This window comes from Tenrec ecaudatus, chromosome 13, assembly GCF_050624435.1.
Source record: "Tenrec ecaudatus isolate mTenEca1 chromosome 13, mTenEca1.hap1, whole genome shotgun sequence".
NCBI classification, from domain to species: domain Eukaryota; kingdom Metazoa; phylum Chordata; class Mammalia; order Afrosoricida; family Tenrecidae; genus Tenrec; species Tenrec ecaudatus.
This window is the reverse complement of record NC_134542.1, coordinates 37,392,617-37,415,283: the sequence shown is the minus strand read 5'-3', so window position 1 is coordinate 37,415,283 and position 22,667 is coordinate 37,392,617. Positions and strand designations below refer to the sequence as shown.

General features: G+C 41.3%; 1 protein-coding gene across 1 annotated transcript in view; it reads right to left on the bottom strand.

The window, feature by feature from the left end:
• CATSPERT (catsper channel auxiliary subunit tau) overlaps window positions 1-22,667 on the bottom strand; it is a 100,988-nt gene that overhangs the window by 3,408 nt on the left and 74,913 nt on the right. Inside the window, exon 15 of the mRNA XM_075529069.1 lies at window positions 177-5,078. Within this exon, the coding sequence (XP_075385184.1) occupies window positions 177-5,078 (4,902 nt within the window). The remainder of the gene's footprint in view (window positions 1-176; window positions 5,079-22,667) is intronic.

The following is a 22,667-nucleotide window of genomic DNA, read 5'->3' as shown; positions in this document are numbered from 1 at the left end:
GCATTTCCTTTAGGTAAAATATTTAAGTTCAGAAGGAATGCTTTAAGATTAAATTTGGAGGTCTTTATATCTTGGGGCAATCAAAGCTACACATTCATTTGTATGCAAGTCTATATACCCTAAAATGTTTATAGAACTCTGCCAAATACCAAGTCGACTTAGAAAAACACTATTACATGTATAGTTGTTCTTGCCGTCCAATGAAGCAATGTTCTTGGGATAGATTTCTTCAGATGAGTTCTTGACGAGGGCACTGTGGTTGGCAATATCTTAACTACCTTGCTGTATGTCTTTCTTTGTTTGCCAAAATGGTCTCTCTCTCTTTGGAGCTTGGGCTTTAAACCTTCTCTCTTTAACAGTTCTGGGAACAGAGGTGGTTTCGAGTACGTATCAACTTCTAACACTTCACATCTAAAAGGTTGTGACTCGGGGACATCGGCATAGCTTTCAGTGCCAATCACAGAAGGTTTTTTATAAGGAGATTGTATTTGTTGGTACTCTGCAAATGTTACTGAACTCTGTTTCTTGTTGTTATTATTATTTCCTTTCCATCTTTGGCTTTCTAACTTTGAGACCCCAACCTCCGAGCTGAGATGATTTGAAGGGTGGCCCTGACATGAGGGAAACACCAGTCGCCTCGCAGACTCCTCCTCTTCATCTGACATTTTATAGTCCAGAACTCTTGGATACGGTGACAGTCTTGCTTCAGGTCTCCCCTGCACGGTCAGTTTATAGATGCTAATCTGCTCTTTTTTCCCAACGGACTTCATCCTCAGCGTCCTTTCAAAGCAAGCATTCGATTGAATTATTGTGCCATCCCCACCATATGGGTCTTGACTCTCTACTTTTAAAACAGCATTTTCTGCTGGAGGAAGCTGGAGGAAGCTGTATTCATTCCTTGGATTCTTGAACATTGCACTCATGGGTCTGTCTGAAGGTTTACTCATTGAAATTGCTTGGATATTTTTGCTGGTACAGGGTTGTACTTTCATTAAACATGGTGTATGACCACCTTCTTTAGAGTGATGGCTCTTCTGGTCCGCGAGGATGGGTAGATTTTCTTTAATACCGTGCAAAGGAAACCCTTCTTTTTCTTCCTTTCTGATCAATTCGGTTCCTACCCATCTAGCCTCAGGAATCTTTTGTAAAGTGGCCTTTTGAGGCATTTTTGAATATTTATTTTGCTTCTCTGAATGTTCCTCCACATACTTACTTTCATCTCTAAATCCCAAATCTGTCTTCACACATTTTAAGGGTGTGGAGCTGGGGTTATTCAAGTGTATCTGCTGGCTGATGCCCTCTAATTGTCTCTTTGTGAGCAGTCCAGATTTCGAAAGCTTTTCTATAAAAAGGGTCTGGATGCATTTGCTTAAATCTGTTTTTAGATTTAATAGTTCATTTTCTGATAAAGCCATGAGAGAGCTCTGTAGAGATTTAGTTAGGGGGTATACTGTGTTTATGTCAAACCAGCTATCAGAACTCCCCCTTGAAACATCTTGATCTGAGTCATGTAGAGATCCTGAGGCACTTTTGGCTCTAAGAGATGTGGTTGAGAGTATACTCGAAGGTTCTGTCTCTTTAAATAACTTGCTTCCAGAAAGGTTTTCGAGGAAATAGTTTTTGAGGATTTCACTTAAAAAAGACCTTAGCTTTATTTCTAGATGTTTATCTATGAAATAATGATGAAAATTATTTACAAAAGTCACGATTTCTTTCGCTGTTTCTGAATATTTCTCCTGGAAAACATTTTGCCCACTTGGCTTTGATTTCTCATTCATCACATACAGATTTTGGTAGATTTTTGGCAAATCCTCCTTAGTGATGTGTCCTGATTTGGAGAGTCTTTCTACAAGGTAATGCTGGATATGCTTACTTAATTCGGATTTCAATTTTTTTATCTCTGCCTTTGAGAGTTCTTCTAGAAAGACGCCCAGCTTTGGGTTCAGCATAGGTTTTTGGTCTAAACTGTCTGCTTTGGTGAAAGCCTCCTGGATTTCTTCATGGTCTTCTACATCAGGTGTGAAAGAGCGATCAGGTTGTCGTGGGACTTCTCTTTCGGGTGGCCTTCTTGCAGACTGACTAAATTTGTAAAATGCACTTAAGATGTGTTTCAAAAGGGAGTTTAATATTTTTGGATCTGATCCATTGATTATACTCATTAATGAATTGCTTAAGTTTTCCAAAATAGTATTAAGATCAGGTTCTTCTTTATAAGACGTCTGGTCAACCCTTGGCAAATTTGTTTCTGTTTCTGGTATTGAAGGATGGTAGTCTGAATCTCGGGGGGGTGTATTTTGACCTTCCTCTGTGAATGAAGCCACCTTGAGTTCACAACTGCTTTGGGCGGGGATGGTGGGCACACTGTCATCTGAAGGCGATTTGAGTTTAATTTGACTTTTTGAAAGCTCCTCTGTGGGGCTGTTTTGCTTTTCTGCAGGACAGCCTTTCTCTGAAGCCACCAAAGAACTCCCTTGGTGTTGTTGATCTAATTCTAGCATGTTTACTTGCCCATGTTCTGCATGCACATCTTTAGAAAGTGCTTTCCCAGTCTGATTTAGAGCAGATGTGGACAGTGACAATTCCACTGCGTCATCTTGTTTGTCCCAGGGAGGCCCAGTCTGTGAAGGGATGCTGCTTGCTGAAGCGGTGGGTAACTGATCCTGCATGTTCACCTTTCTTTCACTAAGCTCTTTCACATATGAGTCCACCTTTGACATCTGAGCCGTGAATATTTGCTTTATAACACAGTTCTCTAAGTCTTTGGCAGAGACCGGTTTTCTTTCTGTACCTAGAGAGCTTCCTGACCTCCCTTCTGAGAGTGAAACTACAGACATTCCTTTACTTATTTCACTTAAAGGCTTCTTTGAAGTTAAAATATTCTTTTCTGATGACCAACTTTTTGAGTCTGGTATTTTCTCAAATGTTTCCTCTTCTAAACTACTCGATGGTTTATCCTGAACACGCTGACTCAGAGATCCACTGCTTTTCTTGCTTGCTTCAAGATCCAGAGGAAGATCTTTCAAACTACTCGATGGTTTATCCTGAACACGCTGACTCAGAGATCCACTGCTTTTCTTGCTTGCTTCAAGATCCAGAGGAAGATCTTTCAAACTACTCGATGGTTTATCCTGAACACACTGACTCAGAGATCCATTGCTTTTCTTGCTTGCTTCAAGGTCCAGAGGAAGATCTTTCAAACTACTCGATGGTTTATCTTGAACACGCTGACTCAGAGATCCACTGCTTTTCTTGCTTGCTTCAAGATCCAGAGGAAGATCTTTCAAACTACTCGATGGTTTATCCTGAACACACTGACTCAGAGATCCACTGCTTTTCTTGCTTGCTTCAAGGTCCAGAGGAAGATCTTTCAAACTACTCGATGGTTTATCTTGAACACGCTGACTCAGAGATCCACTGCTTTTCTTGCTTGCTTCAAGATCCAGAGGAAGATCTTTCAAACTACTCGATGGTTTATCCTGAACACACTGACTCAGAGATCCACTGCTTTTCTTGCTTGCTTCAAGGTCCAGAGGAAGATCTTTCAAACTACTCGATGGTTTATCCTGAACACACTGACTCAGAGATCCACTGCTTGTCTTACTGGCTTCAAGGTCCAGAGGAAGATCTTTCAAACTACTCGATGGTTTATCCTGAACACGCTGACTCAGAGATCCACTGCTTGTCTTACTGGCTTCAAGGTCCAGTGGAAGATTTTTCAAACTACTCGATGGTTTACCCTGAACACGCTGACTCAGAGATCCACTGCTTGTCTTACTGGCTTCAAGGTCCAGTGGAAGATCTCTCACACTACTCGATGGTTTATCCTGAACACGCTGACTCAGAGATCCACTGCTTTTCTTGCTTGCTTCCAGGTCCAGTGGAAGATCTTTCACACTACTCGACGGTTTACCCTGAACACCCTGATTCAGAGATCCACTGCTTTTCTTGCTTGCTTCCAGGTCCAGTGGAAGATCTTTCACACTACTCGACGGTTTACCCTGAACACCCTGATTCAGAGATCCACTGCTTTTCTTACTGGCTTCAAGGTCCAGTGGAAGATCTCTCACACTACTCGATGGTTTATCCTGAACTCGCTGACTCAGAGATCCACTGCTTTTCTTGCTTGCTTCAAGGTCCAGTGGAAGATCTTTCACACTACTCGATGGTTTATCCTGAACACACTGACTCAGAGATCCACTGCTTTTCTTACTGGCTTCAAGATCCAGTGGAAGATCTTTCACAGTACTCGATGGTTTATCCTGAACACGCTGATTCAGAGATCCACTGCTTTTCTTACTGGCTTCAAGGTCTAGTGGAAGATTTTTCAAACTACTCGATGGTTTATCCTGAACACACTGACTCAGAGATCCACTGCTTTTCTTGCTTGCTTCAAGGTCCAGTGGAAGATCTTTCACAGTACTCGATGATTTATCCTGAACACACTGACTCAGAGATCCACTGCTTTTCTTACTGGCTTCAAAGTCCAGAGGAACATCTTCTAAACTACTCGATGGTTTATCCTGAACACACTGACTCAGAGATCCACTGCTTTTCTTACGGACTTCAAAGTCCAGAGGAACATCTTTCAAATTACTCGATGGTTTAACCTGAACACGCTGATTCAGTGATCCACTGCTTTTCTTGCTTGCTTCAAGGTTCAGAGGAATTGTTGGGTTGTAAAAGAATTCATCTAGAAGGTCTTTCAGGTTTTTACTTAAAATTAGCTTAGGTACCAGTGATTTTGTAGAACTAGATGACTTTGAGAGAGGACTTGATGATGTTGATGATTTTCTTTCAAAACTTGATAAAGAGGCATTTGGTAGCCTTCCTTTTAAATTGGTGTCTAAAGGCTGTATTGTGATGATATCAGGCTCATGGGCCTTGGTTTTGCTAGAAGGTTCTTCAGTTTTTGAATGTGCGGGGTAAGGTGGATCTTGGTCTTCATGCTCTATAATCTCTGAAGATATACTCTTTCTACATTTGGGCATATCTTGGTCTTTCCATTTTCTGCCTGAAACTCTGTTGTTTATATTTCTTAAAAAGGGATCAAAACCGTCCTTGATGTGGACTTTCTGGAGCTGTAATATTAAAAAAAAAAAAGACAAGAAATTCTATAGCATCGGTTTTGAATGGATAAGTTAACAAATTAATTTTCTTTAAGCATTTTTCCAATTATATTTCTTCATCCCACTACCATCAATGAGAAGGAGAAAATCCATTTTAATTGAAAATTTTCTGAAATTGGAATAAAAATTCCAATGCAGAATTTTATACAATTTCTATTTTTAATACTTTTTTTGTTGTTGATGTGATTTTGGCTACCTGAAATACTTTCAAAATCATCCATAAATACTTGTGTGTATTGTCTGCTCAATATCTAGTATTAGCTAAGGTGGTGGTTAACTTCAAGATCTAAGTTCATCCTTATAAATATTTACCATTTTAGCAGCAATGTGTAGCATTCCTTTTTAAAAGATGCAAAAGCAAGTAGTCTATGTTCCATTAAAAGCATGATAAATATTATCTAAAAACTGACTATTTGCTGTGGTGAAGAAAGCTGATGGTGCCCGGCTATCAAAAGAGATAGTGTCTGGGGTCTTAAAGGCTTGAAGGTGAACAAGCGGCCATCTAGCTCAGAAGCAAAAAAGCCCACATGGAAGAAGCACACCGGCCAGTGCAATCACGAGGTGCCAAGGGACCAGGTATAAGGCATCATGCAAAAAAAAGATGTAAGTGTGTGTATGTATGTGTATATGTGTATATGTATATATGTATATGTATATATACCATATTAAATGAAGGGGGAAGTGCAGAGTGGAGACCCAAGGCCCAAGTGTCGGCCACTGAAGATCCCCTCATAGAGGGGTTTAGGAGAGGAGATGGGTTAATTAGGGTGTGAGGTAGTACCGATGAAGAACACAGCTTTCCCCCAGATCCTGGATGCTTCCTCCCCCCAACTACCATGATCCGAATTTTACCTTGCAGGGCTGGATAGGACAGAGGCTGTACACTGGTACACATGAGGGCTGGAGGTACAGGGAATCCAGGGTGGATGATACCTTCAGGACCAAGGGTGTGAGGGACGATGCTGGGAGAGTGGAGGGTGAGTGGGTTGGAAAGGGGGAACTGATTACAAGGATCCACATGTGACCTCTTCCCTGGGAGAGGGACAGCAGAGAGGTGGGGAAGGGAGACTCCGGATAGGGCAAGATATGACAAAATAACGATGTATAAATTACCAGGGGCACATGAGGGAGGGGGCAAAGGGGAGGGAGGGGAAAAAAAAAGAGGACCTGATGCAAGGGGCTTGGGTGGAGAGAAAATGCCTTGAGAATGATTGGGGCAGGGAATGTATGGATATGCTTTATACAATTGATGTATGTATATGTATGGATGGTGATAAGAATTGTATGAGTCCCTAATAAAATGTAAAAAAAGAAAAGAGGAGAAAAAATGATTAGGGCAAAGACTGTACAGATGTGCTTTATACAATTGATGTATGTATATGTATGAACTGTGATAAGAATTGTATGAGCCCGAATAAATTGTTTAAAAAAACTGACTATTTGCCTTTAAGTCTGAAAGTTGAACAATGATAAGCTTCACCTAGTACTTAAGATGTCACAGGAAGATCTTGCTTTTGATGAGCCACTATGGAAGAAACAGCTAAAAGAGAGTTGGACCAAAAGCAAAACAAAGCACCAAACACACTGTGTTACAGTGAATTTTCAGTATCACATAAATAGGCAGCTTTATAGCTCTGAGACCAGGCTATACTATTACTGAGACAGCCTTAAACGTGAAATCTTTTCAAACTATGTCTACATTACCTAATTTTGGGGGGAGGGCAAAATATAAAATAACCAGTTTAATACTCATTTTCATGTATCCCAATTTAGCACAGGTCAAAGTTCATTTTAATGGATACAACTGGCTTTCAAATGTGATAACATAAGAATCCCCTAGGTGAAATAGACCTATGTGCATATATTTATAGGTTCAGTAGTAGGGTAGCAGGTGGACATTGGACCTCCTCACGCTCACTTCCTCAATACAATAGCACCTTGCCCAGCTAAACGGTCATTCCATGATACCCACCTTCCCGACATGATCACTGAAGACAGACGTGTGTATAAGCAAATGTGGTGAAGAAAGCAGATGGTACCCGGCTATAAAAAAGATATAGCGTCTGGGGTCTTAAAGGCTTGAAGGCAAACAAGCGGCGATCTAGCCCAGAAGCAACAAAGCCCACACGGAAGCAGCACACCAACATGTGTGATCGTGAAGGGCAGAGGGGACCAGGTCTCAAACAACAAAGGCAGGGGGGTAAAACATTCACATCACCGTGAATGCGGGGCAGTGCATGATGGGGACCCAATGCCCACCTGTAGACAGCTGGACATCTCTTGCAGAGGGGTGGTGGGGTGGAGATGAGTCACTAAGGGTTCAGTGTAGCAACAATGAAACTCAAAACCTTCCTCTAGTTCTTGAATGCGTCCTCCCCTCCCAATTATCATGATCCCAATTTTGCCTTGAGGACCTGGTTAGACCAGAGGATGCACAGTGGTGCAGTAGGGATCTGGAAACACAGGGAATCTAGGATGGATGAACCCCTCGGGACCAGCGGTGGTAGTGGCGACACCGGGAGGGAAGGGGGTGTAGAAAGGGAGAACCAATCTTGGGGATCTATGTGTAACCTCCTCTCTGGGAGATGGGCAATGGGAAGGTGGGTGAGGGGAGACGCCGGGCAGTGTAAGATAAGATAAAATAAAATAATCATTTATAAACTATTAAGGATTCAGGGGGAAGGGGAGAGTGGGGAGGGAGGGGGAGGGAAAAAAGGAAAATGAGCTGATTCCAGGAACCCAAGAGGAAGGTGAATTTTGAGAATGACGAGGGCATCGAATGTATAGGGGTGCTTTACTCAATTGATGTATGTATGGATTGTGATAAGAGTTGTATGAGCCCCAATAAAAAGATTTATTAAATTAAAAAGAGAGAGAGAAAAAGAATCCCCTAGGTGTTTTGAGAAATATAGATTCCCAGGTCTAGTTCCAGATTTATGATTTAGAAGGCCAAAGTTGGGACCTGAGAATAGATATTTTTTAAAGACAGCCAGTTCTTTCTGCCAGGGCACCTGGTTTAAACATCTGTTCCTCTTACGTCCATGTCAACCCATGCTGATCCCAAGTTTGCCAGAGTGCACACGTGTGCTTCACAGGGGTTTCCTGATGGCTGCTTTATTTTTCAGAAGTAGACCCCCAAGCCTTTTCCCAAGACACCTCTGGATGCAATGACACCTCCAGCCTTTTGGTTAGCATCTGAGCAGAATCTCCAAGCAACTGTTTGATTATCAAGAGTATTGGGGAAACACAGTAATAAAGTATCATTGGAGTTGGGTAACATAACTCAGGACTCACCTGGGACGGCATAACTTTTTCTATATAGCTTGGTATGACAGATGGTGGTAAGCGTTCTTTTGGTACAAAAAACCCCTGGGGAGTGAGGGAAAAAGAAAGAAAGAAGAAGTTTTAATTTTAGACTACTGGTAATGCAAAATTATTTCCTAATATTATTTTATTCTTGCAAATGTTATTAAAGACACGGAAATTAAGACCTAAATAATTATCTTTCTGACAACCACTTGCTAGTCAGTTTGTCGCACTGTGGCGGCTTGCATGCTGCTGTGAGGCTGGAAGCTCTGTCATTGGTGTTTTGAATGCCAGCATGGTCACGCAAAGTGCCCAGGTTTCAGCAGAGATGCCAGACTTAGAACAGACAATGAGGAAGAAATTGGCTCCCCACTTTGGAGGAAGTAGTCACTAAAACTCTATGCATAGCTTTGGGCCATGGTCAGATACCGAGCACCTAATGAATGGAAGCACAACACTGTTGGAGCTCGTGCCAGAGGATGGGCCCTGGAGGTCGGAAGGGACTCGAAATGTGACTGAGGAGGAGCTGCTTTCTCAGAATGGAGCTGACCATGGTGCTGTGAGTCGAGTAAAGCCTGTGTGTATGGAGCCGCCTTCTGGATCTTTGTTTGCTGATGGGACAGGGCTCAAGGTAAGGAGAAACAGCAGCGCAAACCTGCTCATGATCAGAAGTTGTCACATGTGAAGTACAAATCTAAGGAAACTGGAAATCATCAAAAATGAAATGGGATGCTTAAAGATAGATGTCGTAGGCATTAGCGAGTTGAAATGGACTGACATTGACCACTTTGAATGAGAAAATCATATGATTTATTATGCCTGGAATAACATTATTAAGAGGAATGACATTGCATTCATTGTCAAAAGGGACATTTCTGAATCAATCTTGAAGTACAATGATGTGTGCGATAGGACACCTTAAAGGACATCCAATCAACACAACTATTATTCAAATTATACACCAACCACTAAAGCTGGCGATGAAGAAATTGAAGAATTCTACCAAGGTCTTCAGCATGAAATCATTCAAACATGAAATCAAGATGTATTAATAATTACTGGCCAATGGAATTCAAAGGTTGGAAACAAAGATAAAAAAACAATGGTTGGAAAATATGGACTTGGTGATAGAAACTAAGCTGGAGATTGATCACATGATAAAATTTTGCAAGACCAACAGATTGTTCATAGCAAATACATTTCTTCAACAACACAAAAGGAGACTGTACAAATGGCCTTCTCCAGGTGGAATACCCAGAACTCAAACTGACTACATCTGGGGAAAGAGAGAAAACAGAGAAGCTCAATATCAGCAGCTAAAAACAGACCAGGGATTGACTGTAGATCAGATCATCAATTGCTCATATGTAAATTCAAGTTAAAGATGAAGACAATTAAAACTAATCCAAGAGTCTCAACATATGCCCTGGAGCCTCTCTCATCTGAATTTTGAGACACCTTTCAAGATGGGATTTGATGCACTGAATTCTAACGACCCGATGAGGTGGGGGAGGACATCATTCAGAAAGTCCAAAGTCACTAAACATACAGTATTGAAAGAACAGATCCAAGTGGATGTCAGGAGAGACTGAAATTTGCTAATTATAGGGTAGCTGAAGAAAATGGAAGAAATAGCGATGTCAAAGAGCTAAATAGAAAGTTTTGAGGCGTAGCTGGAGAAGACAAAGTAAAACACTATAATGAAATGTGCAAAGACATAGGGTTAGAAAACCAAAGAGGAAGAACACACACAGAGTATCTGAAAGAACTGAAGGAAAAAAAATTCAAGCTTTGAGTTGAAAGACTGAAAGCTTCTCTGGGCAAAACACTGAATGAGGCAGGAAGCATCAAAAGATGGAAATAGTTCAGGTGCAGCCAGAGCAGCATTAGGCTAGAGTTGTGGGATTATACAGAGACTCCCCCACCCCCAGAGACATGCCAAACATTAGAGGCTATTTGCCAGCATCTGGTGGGAGGTCAGATGCTTAGAGGCATCCTCCCTGAAGGCAGTCAGTTGCCAGACTGTCTGGTCCCACTCCAAGAGGGGCCCACTCCCTGCTGTTAATGACAATGGGTTACTTTTCCCTAAAAGGCTTGCGGCCATCAATCTGGTCCCGGTAGGGGGGTTTTCCACCCTACTGATAATGGTTTCCATGGAGAGATAGAGAATAGGTCAAACCTGCTCTGTGACATCCAAAGTTAAGCTGCCATCCTGAATCTAGGATCCACCCATCTTGTCACATGTATACTCCCAATACCTCCCCTTCCTATTGCGTGGATACCCCTAGAGCATCCCCCTCTCATTGCTGTATAACCTATCAGGCAACCTCTTCCTGTGACGTATATATTTACCTGTAATTAGTGGGCTTGCACACACCCCAAAGAGATAGATAATCCTTGGTTAGCAGTAAACGTCTCTCTCCTGCACTCCCCTGCCCTCTAGGCCCATGCTGTGTGCCGACCTGGCTGTTGAGATCATGGCCGTCCAGGAAGTGAGCATGCTACTATGAAATGTGTCTGACTTCTTTATTTTACTCTTTCTTCTCTCTCTCAAGCTCTCTGTGACTTTACTATAATTTTATCTGTATCTTAACTGTACAATTGCACCTATCGAACCGGCGATTAGTTGTGGGGGGCTGGTCTTTCCCCTCACACTGAAGGGAGCATTATGTCCTCAGCGATCCCGGGCAGCCTCAGGGATGGAGGAGCAGAAGGAAACAGAAGTGACTAGTCTGCAGAAAGCTGAAGACGCAAAATTAAAATCAAGGCTTCTTCATCTGGGACAAAAGCCTGGAAGTTCAGATTTTTAAAGAAAACAATTGTGGAAAGGGCAAAAATATTTTTATTGTGGGGCTTAAACATGGGTAAAGCAAAAACTAAGAACAAACAGCTTCTAAGTGCCGCCCGGATAAGCCGGAGCTCACTGGTGGGCACATTCCCACTCCACAGGATCTTTCTTAGCTGGCTGGCTGGCTGATTAAAGAGCTGAATTGCATTGATCTTCCTCCCATTATTTCTTTTTAATATGTTACTTCTCTGCTTTTTATTTCCTTTCAGTGGAGACTGACAGCTGTGCATGTGTGTGTGCTGCTATTGTAAGGGAATATATAGAATTTTTTTATTAGTGTAACTTCACTGACGGAAAGGACCTGTTAGAATAGCATTAAACAATCTACTTAAAATATTTGAACACATGATATCTTAGTCTAGGACTGGTTCTAACATGTAACAAGCAAGTTTTACAGTTTTCATGCTTTGACCTTCCTTCTTTCCTTCATCTTAACTATAGCGTAGCAATATTCCTCTCATTTAAAATTACCTCTGTTGTATTGAATTGTTCTGTATTTTCCTTGTGGACGTGGAAGACAAGTTGAAGACCACAAGTTGAGGGAAAGGCCACATTTTTCAAACACAAACACATAGCGTGGTGTCTGAAAGATTTCTATCTCTTTGCTTGGACTTGGGTGGTTTTCAACCTGTTTCAGCTTTAACAATAGCCATTTACGTGGGCAATATTTGCCCATTCTTGTATAACTTATTTGACTAGTGCGTAAGAGCTGCTGTTGAGACGAATGTTCTTTTTCAGTTCGGTAGTGTCAGAACACCTTTTGCTGTTGATGATGTATATGAAGTGTGCATGTGTGTCAGCTGTTGAATTCACCTGTGTGCCATTTTGGTAAATAGAGTAGTTTTTGCACAACCTCTCCCAAATGTCTGTTATTAAGTGGACATGTTAAGAAGATGGTGTACCAGCCAGAAGCACAATACAAAAAAACTCTGTATCCAGTCATTACAGTGTTTTTATAGTAAGAGTCTTTTATAATCTCTGGATTACAGAATACCAAACTTTACTCAGTCTGCCATAGACTTAAGCTTTCGTCATTTGTTACTAGCATCCAAGATATTCAGTGGCCTTGTGCAAATATATGTTGCTTAGACATATCTTTCACCCTATGCAGAATATTTCAGCCTGACTTTTATGAAAATTATAATTCATATGATTTATATGACATGTTAATGTAGAAACTTTTTGCTCCCCATGCACTTTGGAGATACTAAAATAAAAGGCTCCCAGACTTCTTTCTCCTGCATGTGCCCAAATCTACTCCCCTTCCCCACCTTTTAAAATTTTACCTCTTTGACTCAAATGGAGTTGGGCTGGTAGGTCTGTTCGGAAATGTAGGCATCTGTACTCTTGAAAATTTGCTCTGTAGAACATTATATTTCATAGCACAATAATAGGGCTTTCCTTATAATTTCTTGGGTGTTAAGTAAATACTCAATGCTGTACTATTGTCAATATTTCACAATTGTTTAAATAAAAGGATCTTTGAAACATACTTTAGAAAAAAACAGTCACTATATCAATCAATCAGTAAATAGTTGACATTCAACCATTTCAGGAGGTAGCATATAAATAAAAACCAATGGTGCTGATGGAAGAAGTCCGAGCTGCACTGAAAGCATTAGCCAAAAACAGGGCTCCAGGCATTGATGGAATACCACATGAAATGGTCAACAAGCTGGTGAAGTGCTGGAAGCCCTCACACGTCTATGCCAGGAAATGTGGAGGACAGCTGGTTGGCCTCTCTTGACTGGACGAGATCCATATTTGTACTCATCCCAAAGAAACATGACCCAACAGAATGCTCAGATTATAGAACGATATAATTGCTATCACATGCAAGTAAAATGTTTCTTTAAGACCATCCAACAATGGTTGCAGCAGGACATTGACAGTGAGCTTCCAGAGGTTCAGGCTGGATTCAGATGAGGATGTGAAATCATGTCAGATGGATTTTGGCTGAAAGCAGAGAATAGTTAAAGATGTTTACTTGTGTTTCTGTGGCTATGCCAGGCCATTCAACTGTAAAAACCATAACAAACTATGTATAGCCTTGAGAAGAATGGAGTTCCAGACACTTGACTGTGCTCATGCAGAACTTGTCCATGAATGAAGAGGCAGTTGTGCAAACAGAACAAGGGAATACTTCATGTTTTAAAATCAGGAGAGGCATGTGCCAGGGTTTTATCCTTTCACCAGAGTTATGCAATCTGTATGCTGAACAAATCCTCAGAGCAGCTGGATTATATGAAGAAGAATGTGACATCAGGATCAGAGGAAGCCTTATTAACACCTCCTGGTGTGCAGATGATACAACCCAGTTTGCTGAAAGTGAGGAGGACTTGAAGCATTTGCTGATGAAGATCCAGGAATTCAACCTTAAATATGGATTATAGCTCAATGTCAAGACCAAAATCCTCACTACTGGACCAATAGGTAACATTATGATCAATGGAGAAAGGATGCCATCTTGCTTGGGCTCGCCCACAGTCAATGTTCATGGAAACAGCAGTCAAGTGATCAAAGGATGTGTTGCAATTGGTAAATATTATGCCTAAGACCTTTTAGAGCATTGAAAAGCAAGTCTGTTACTTTGAGAAGCAAGGTGCACCTGACCCAAGCCATGGTGTTTTCAGTGCTCTCATAGGCATGGGAAAGTTGGACACTGCATAAAGAAGACCAAAGAAGAATTGATGTATTAGAATTGTAGTGCTGGAGATGAACGTTGAAAATACCATGGACTGCTAAAAGGACAAGCTGACCTATCTTGAAATAAATATGGCCAGCGTGCTACTTAGAGGCAAGGAGAGTGAGACTTTGTCTCACATACTGTGGACATGTTGTCAGGAGTGACCAGTCCTCAGAGAAGAACATCATGCTGGTAAAGTGGAGGGGCAGCACAGGAGAGGATTCCCCTCAAGGAGCTGGACTGACAGCGTGGCTGCAGCAACAGCTCAAGCACGGGAAGCACTGTGAGCAAGGCTCAGGAGCAGGCAGTTTTCTTCTGTTGTGGGAAACGTTGCTCTTGGCTGGAACGACTCCATGGCACCTAAGCACAGCAATACTTATCATCGCTGTTTGAAGTTCCTTTTTGGTTCATGACAAATCTCTGTCATTTCTGGATCTAATTCTATTGGTTGATTTTTCAGCATTAGGAGTCATATTTTCTTGCCCCTTCTTTATTCTGGGAGAAAGATGAGACTTTCTACCCCATAGAGAGTTACAGTCTTGGAAACTCACAGGGCCAGTTCTACTGTCTCATAGGATTATTATGAGTCAGGATTGACTCAATAGCAGTGAGCTCTTTGTTTCTGTGCCTTGTAATTTTTAAAAACTGAAACCAGAAATGATATATATTTGAATTGTTGGTTGCTAAATTTTATTTCTTTTGACTTGGTTCTGGTACATGGTTAGTTGGAGTCCATTTGGTCCTTTGGGGGCTTGCTGTAAAGTTCTACAGCGAGAAGGTTGTCTACCGAAGTCTTTCATGTAGGGATGACAGCCTCTTTACTGAGGTGACACAGTCTAGGGATTCTAGCTGCTGTCAAATGTGTTCTAAGTCTTTTCATTATGACTAATGGAAATATGAATTATGTGAAGTGATAGAATGTTTCTTTCCAGAACTCTTTTTCCTGCCTCCCATATTTTCCTACTCTGATCAGTACTCAAAGTCTCCAGGAAAACACCTTTGGGGTTATCTAGCGATTTCTTCCCCTCGGGCGCCTTCCCTCTGGCATTCTAGTCCACAACTTCTGCCTCTGCTCCACCCAACTCCAATCTCTGTTTTCTCAACAAGACGTCATGGATTGTAGGCCTTGCTAATGTCCTTCCATGGGCATTCCGAATAGCAAGGTCTGCGATTCAAAACCACCCGTAGCTCTGTGGGCAAAAGATGAGGCTTTCTGCTCCCAGAAAGACTTCCAGTCTCTTGTTATGATATATGGAAGAGCTCCCAATAAAATATATATTTTTTAAAGTTCCAGTCTCAAGATGCACCTAGAAGGCAAAAATCAGACCTTAATCTATTTGCAGGTTTTTCCATTTTTTCCTATCAAAAAAATTAATTTATTCTTTTCTTGGTAATTGCTTTTCTTTTTTGTTGTAATCGTTATATTCTCTTTTGCTGTTTTATCTTGCTATGCCTTATTTTTTGGTGCATACTATGATCTCTGAAGATCTCTCTAGATAAGATAGGCTGGATGAACAGTCTGGAGGAGAAAACAACGGAACCAATGGTTCCGGGAGACATAGGAGAAGGGGAGGTGGGGTAAAGGAGGTGGTGTTGACCAACCCAGGAACAAGGGAGCAACAAGTGATCCAAAACTAGTGGCAAGGAGGGTGTGAGAGGCCTGGTAGGGATTCAGCAAGGGCAATGTAACCGAGAGAAATTATTGAAACCCAAATGAAGGCTGAGCATGATAGTGCGACAAGAAGAAAAGTAAAAGGAAATAGAGAAAAGAACTAGGAGGCAAAGGGCATTTATAGAGGTCTAAATACAGGCATGTACATATGTAAATATATTTATAAGGATGGTGGGGAAATAGAGCTACGTGCATATATTTGTAGGTTTAGTATTAAGGCAGCATATGGACATTGGATCTCCACTCAAGTACCTACTCAAATGTGGTGAAGAAATGGTGCCCAGCTATCAAAAGATATAGTATCTGGGGGTCTTAAAGACTTGCAGGTAAACAAACAGCCATCTAGCTCAGACACAATAAAGCCCACATGGAAGAAGCACACTAGCCTGTGTGATCATGAGGTGTAAAAGGGACCAAGTATCAGGCATCAACGAACAAAAAATCATATCAGTGAGTGCCCTCCTTCCCGATATGATCACTGAAGTCAAATGTGTGCATAAGCAAATGTGGTGAAGAAAGTTGATGGTGCCCAGCTATCAAAAGATGTAGTGTCTGGGGTCTTAAAGGCTTGAAGATAAACAAGCAGCCATCTAGCTCAGAGCAACAAAGCCCACATGGAGGAAGCACACCAGGCTGTGTGACCATGAGGCGTTGAAGGGATCAGGTAAGAAGCATCAAAGAACAAAAAATCATATCCTTGTAATTGAGGGGGAGGGCAGAGTGGAGACCCAAAGCCCATCTGTAGGCAACTGACATCCCCTTACAGAAGGGTCGTGTGCGGGGGGGGGGGGGGGGAATGAGCCAGTCAGGGTGCAGGTAGCAACAATGAAACATACAACTTTCCTCTAAAATGTTTCCCCCCACACCTAATCATGATCCCAATTCTACCATACAAATCTGGCTAGACCAGAGGATGAACACTGGTACAGATAGGAATGGGAGACAGGGATTCCAGGACAGATGATCCCTTCAGGACCAGTGGTGAGACTGGCGATATGATACTGGGAGGGTGGAGGGAAGGTGGGGTAGAAACGGGGAACCGATTACAAGGATCTACATATAACCTCCTCCTGGGGGGTGGACAACAGAAAAGTGGGTGAAAGGAGACGTTGGACAGTGTAAGATGTGAGAAAACAATAATAATTTATAAATTATAAAAGGTTCATGAGGGAGGGTGGAGTGGGGAGGGAGGTGGGAAAATGAGGAGCTGATATCAAGGGCTCAAGTAGAAAGCAAATGTTTTGAGAATGATGATGGCAACAAATGTGCTTGACACCATGGATGGATATATGGATTGTGATGAGTTGTCCGAGCCGCCAATAAATGATTAAAAAAAATTAAAAGTCCCAGTCTCAGAGACCCACAAAGGGAGTTCTAATCTGTCCTATAGGGTTGAGATGAGTCGGGATTCTCTCAATGGCAGAGAGCTTGTTTGTTTTAATTACATGGCTACATCCGTGGGCTTAAGCAAAGGAACAGCTGTGGGGATGGCGCAGGGCAGTGCTTGATTCTGTTGTAGACAGGGTGGCTTGAAGTCACAATCGATTTGATGGCACCTACCAACATCATGTTCCAACTGCTTTTAAATGTGTTGAAATAGGGGCTAGTACTCTCATTTTACAGATGAGAAAACAAAACAACGGTAAAGTCACCCAAGTCATGTGACCAGAGAAGTGGAAGAGTGTAGATTTGAATTTAAGTCTATCTGTCTATAAATTTCAAGTCTCTTTAAAAATATATACCTATCTCATGCTAGTTCGCTTTCATCACCACATACTGGCTTTCAAACAAACTACGACTGCAAAGGAGCAATGGGAGGACCTATCACCTGAATCAGCTATCGGGTGACTTCCAATTCAGATTAGCAATCTGCATTTCTTTAGCACATTATCTTGACCATAGAAAACCCTTTTAACTTTAAACAACTTCAAAGTTTAATTTTCCATAGAACTCTGAAGATGCTGCAACTTGTTTGTGAAGTAATTATCTTGCACTTTTAAGAATTTGTTCTAGAACCCAGAGCCGGCTTGGATTTCCAAGACTGTTGCCCTAGGTGACAGACCCTTTCAACCTTCTCAGCTGTTGATTGCTCTACGGGTCACCAAGTGAATTTATCTTGTTCTGTTTGATTTTGCTATATCTGTTGGGACTGGAAAATATTCCAAGTAAGTGTTTGTTTTCTTTCTTTTAAAGGAAAAACTGACTCCTTGGGTTAGGCTGTGTTCTTCTGAAAAGTCAGACTGTGTTCTCTAGAAAAGTAGAAGCAGTGATATGTATGTCTATATATCACTCACTCACTCACTCACTCACTCACTCACTCACTGCCATAGAGCAGATAGTGAGATCCTAGCCTAGAGGATAGAGTAGAACTGCTTCCATGAATTTCTGAGACTGTAAATCTTTAAGGGAGAAAAGAGCATCATCTTTCAGCAATTGGTGGTTTTGAACTGCTAACCTGTTACATGTTAGCAGCTCAAGATGTAATGTAATAGTTGGCTTAAGTAAAGACATTTTGTATTAAGCAAACATTCTGCACCAGACCCTAGGTGCAACCACAGGCCTTGTAACATTCTCAGAAAAACCAAAATAGCCCCTTATTCTTAGAACTGGCAACAGACCACCCCGCACCAGGAAGTTGTGCTTAACCGCCTAACTGCAAGATCTGCTTCTCTATCAGCTTGCTTGCACAGTTGTACAGATCAATTGTTTGATTTTAAAAAACCCATAAAAACCTAAGTCTGGAAGCAAACGGGGCCAGCCAGCCAGACACCCTCTTTCTTTCAGGCAGCTGGTCCCTGCGCAGGTTCTTTTTGTTTGTTAATAAACTCTTTTCATTCTTCCAATCTCACGTCTCAGTTGTTCTTGTCCGGCCTATGTACAACAATGATACACCACGTCACCAGAGTGGTGTGTGTGTGTGTGTGTGTGTGTGTGCATGTGAATTATGTCAAGAAAATGGTTCACACAGTTGTAGAAGCAAGGAAGTCCAGTCTGAGTCTAGTCAGGCTCCAGTTTCATGGATCAGATGTTAGGCTGAAGGTTTTTCCTGACTCATGTAGCTTCAGGGGCTGATGAACCCAAGATCAGCAAGGAAAAAAAAAAAAAAAAAGATCAGCAAGGAAACCACAGGCTGGTGGCTGCAGAGGCAGATGAATCCAAGGTCAGCAGCAGTTCAGGCTAAAGAGTAAATTCTTTACTCTTTTTCAGTGTTCATCTGCACAACAGCACATGCTAAGCACTCGTAACAATTAATGCTGATTGAGTCCATAGGTATAAAAAATTAGACAGAAATATGCTTGCAATATTTATTGATTCGTTTCATAAAACTATATACTTTTGATGATGAAAATACTTCATTCTCATTCCGTTGCGCTTGTTACTTCACTAAAAAGTATACAGCAAAAGGAAGCGCCAGACAACCAGAGGGGGCACGCTGTCATTCATTTCAGCTTTGTGTCAACCCCCAAATTCCCATAAGGTACTATGAGTGAATTGTGCAATTCCTGAAAGTGTTCAAAGAGCTGGAAACATCTAGCAAAAGTGGAAAGGGGGTTTTTTTCAAAGATGAACATAATATGTTCCGAGAAGAGAAGTCACCTGTGTCTAATATATCAAACACAATGGCTATTTTCTAGTTGGCTTACCTCTAATGGAATGTGATCCTCCTTCTACAGTGAAAAGATGGTTAAGGATACGTCACACAGCCGATGATGCTCGGATGAAAGCAAAGACAATGGTAAGTGAGGCCACCCATCAAGAAGCCTTGTGGAAATATCTTAAATAATAGTTTCATTGTTTTTTGTCAGGTATCATTTTACATTTTTTATTAATATTTAAAAACTGTTATAACATAGTCTACTTTTGTGTACCTCTTTTATTGTCCTTATTTAAATATTAACTATATGAAATAATAAACTATCTTTGGGGATATCATTTTTTTAAATGCTTAAAGTGGTCATTCGGACAGCAATCCAGTTGTTAAATGATTTGAATTCCACCACTGCCTCTGACTTATGCCCTCCAGAAATCCCAGGCACTGTCCTGCTGCACTTCCGTCACTGTGGCTGTGGCAGAATAGTGCCTGCTCGTCATTACTTCCAGTATACAGTCCTTCCTGGGCTCGTCAGTGTTGGTTTGACGGCAGCAAGCAACACTAAGGAAGCAGGGTGTGAAGCTGAAGGGCGTTGACCTTTCTCCCTGTGTGTGCTTCATGCACGTAAGAACTCCGGGAGAAGGGGCCAGGGACTTCCCCAGGCTCCCTGACGGCCCACAGAGCAGAGGATGTCAATACATAGGCATTAATTCAAAATACTGTCAAATGTTGACAGTGGTTTGTAAAAGAACAGATCAATCTACTTACAGTTTTTCTTTTTTTCTTTGTGCTTTTCTGTCTCTGGACTGGGTCTTGCATTAACACGTTAAATTTAAAAAAAGAGAGAGAGAATTGGGGGGGGGGGAGATATTATGTAAGTAGGTGATTGAGTAACTTAGTGCTTAAGAGCAGAAGCTCTGGAGCCAGACAGTCCTTTGCAACTAACTAACCGGGTAACTTGGGACCAGTTTTTCGGCCTCCCTCCGCTTCCATTTCCACAGCCTTCATTATAGGTTGTTGTATATGTTTGATGGGCAAAGGATTCAAAACAGGACCTGGAACAGAATAAACACAGTGAACGTCCATTTTGTGTTTACTACCACCTTTCTCTGTCCCCGGACAACAATGTTCATGTAATAACCCTATGTCTTTAATAGTACTTGAAATATCACATCATTGTAAATGAGGGGGAGTGCAGAGTGGAGACCCAAAGCCCATCTGTAGGCAACTGGACCAGGCAGGGTGCAGTGTAGCACCAATGAAACAGACAATTTTCCTCTAGTTCTTTAATGCTTCCTTCCCTCCACACCCGTCATCATGATCCCAATTCTATCTTATAAATCCAACTAGACCAGAGAATGTACACTGGTACAGATAAGAGCTGGAGACACAGGGAATCCAGGACACATAAACCCCTCAAGACCAATAATGAGAGTAGCGATACCATGGAGGGTAAGGGGAAGGTGGGAAAGAAACCGGGAACCGATCACAATGATCTACATACAACCCCTTCTCTAGGGGACAGACAACATAAAAGTGAATGAAGGCGATATCAGACAGAGTAAGACATGAAAAAATAAAAATAATTTCTAAATTATCAAGGGTTCATGAGGGAGGGAGGGAAGGTGGGGAAGGGAGGGAGAAAATGAGCTGATACCAAGGGCTCAAGTAGAAAGAAAATGTTTTGAGAATGATGATGGCAACAAATGTATAAATGTGCTTGACACAATGGATAGATGGATTGTGATGAGTTGTAAAAGCCCCCAATAAAATGATTTTTTTAAAAATAGTACTTGAGATACATATATTAATTGATTAAAATGAAACACTGATAGGCTTTGTAGTTTTGTACATCAAATATTGTCTTTTAGTTAAGTTCATAGTACAGCAAAACCTGTAGAAGTAAGACTGAAACCTGTTATAAAATGAAATCTACGTGTTTTAAAGATGAAATAACTTAAGTACAGAGATGTTAATGATCTGCCCATGAGCAATTTGTGTTGTGTCCAGGTGCAATTAAATGTTCCTGGCTCACAGTGCAACCGAAACACTACCCAGTCCTACACCCTCCTCCCAGTTGTTATAATGAAGAGCTCCTTGCTTCAGACCATCTTGTTGAGGGTCTTTCTTTTTCACTGACCCTTTATTTGATGAAGCAAGTAATGTCCTTCTCCAGGGACAGGTCCCTTCTGACAACACGTCTAAAGTACATGAGACAAAGCCCCATCCTCGATTTTAAGAAACAATCGGGCTATACTTCTTCCAAGACAGATGTGTTCTATTCTTCCAGCAGTCGATCTAGATTCAGTCATCTTTGCCAACGCCAGAATTCCAACTCATCAACTCTCCACGCTGCCCTGTTCAGATTTTGCGTGCATGAAAGGTGACTGGAGATCTCGGGCTGGCCAGGTGCGCTCGAGTCCTCGCAGTGACATCTCTGCTCTTCTGCATTGTCAAGCAGTCTTTTGCAGCAAATTTGCCTAACACAATATGCCATTTGATTTTTTGATTGCTGGTGCCATGAATGTTAACTGTGAATTCAAGTAAGATAAAATCTTTGACCACTGCGATCTTTTCTCCGTTTATCATGATGTTGTTTATTGGCCCAGTTGTGAAGATTTTTGTTTTCTTTATGTTGAGTCTTGTACAAGACAATGATTGTCTAGATCTACAGAGTCAGTTTGGGGGAAGTAAGGAAGGGATCCCTACTTCATTGGTGTTTTCTACTACTTGATAGAATAATTTCTTCTTCCCAAAGAATAGCTGGGAATAATAAAGTAAGGTGCTGGCTCTTCTATCTGATATTCTATTATCAAATATACTCCAAAAGATTCTTCCCTGGTTAGGAGAATCCAAAGGACACTAGATGAAATGTTTTGTGGATAACAAATATGAGTATCCAAGTATTTTGACGCCCCTCCCACCAAGATGTCATACTCTTTTGAATATGATTCCAAATTGTCAAGTTTTCTTTCAGAATAAATAATGTCCATTTAACTTTTTTTCTTGATATTTGAAATATCAGTTTGTGGAGCTGATACCTTGAATTCCAAAGTACTTTCCTATACTCCCACTTATGTTTACTATTGTGTGGAACGTCATCCATCCGTGTAATTAATTATAACCCTGGTAAAAATCCCTCATTTTACTACATTATTCTATTCAAGATAAGCCAAATTTCTGCTTTGGAGATTTTGTCCCAGAAACAGAAAGGAAAAGAAAAAAATTAAACAACCGCATCGACTGCCTAAGATCTATTTAAAATATTAAAGAGCAAAGTTGTCCTCATAACGATGTCACTGAACAATTTTCTGAATTAGAAAGACCTTTGTACTCGATGGATCAAAAGGGTGTCCAAAAAGTTGGGAAACACAGATACATTGTCAGTGACATGTGTAAATTACATTGTAAAGCATGAAAAATCTCACAAAAGCTAA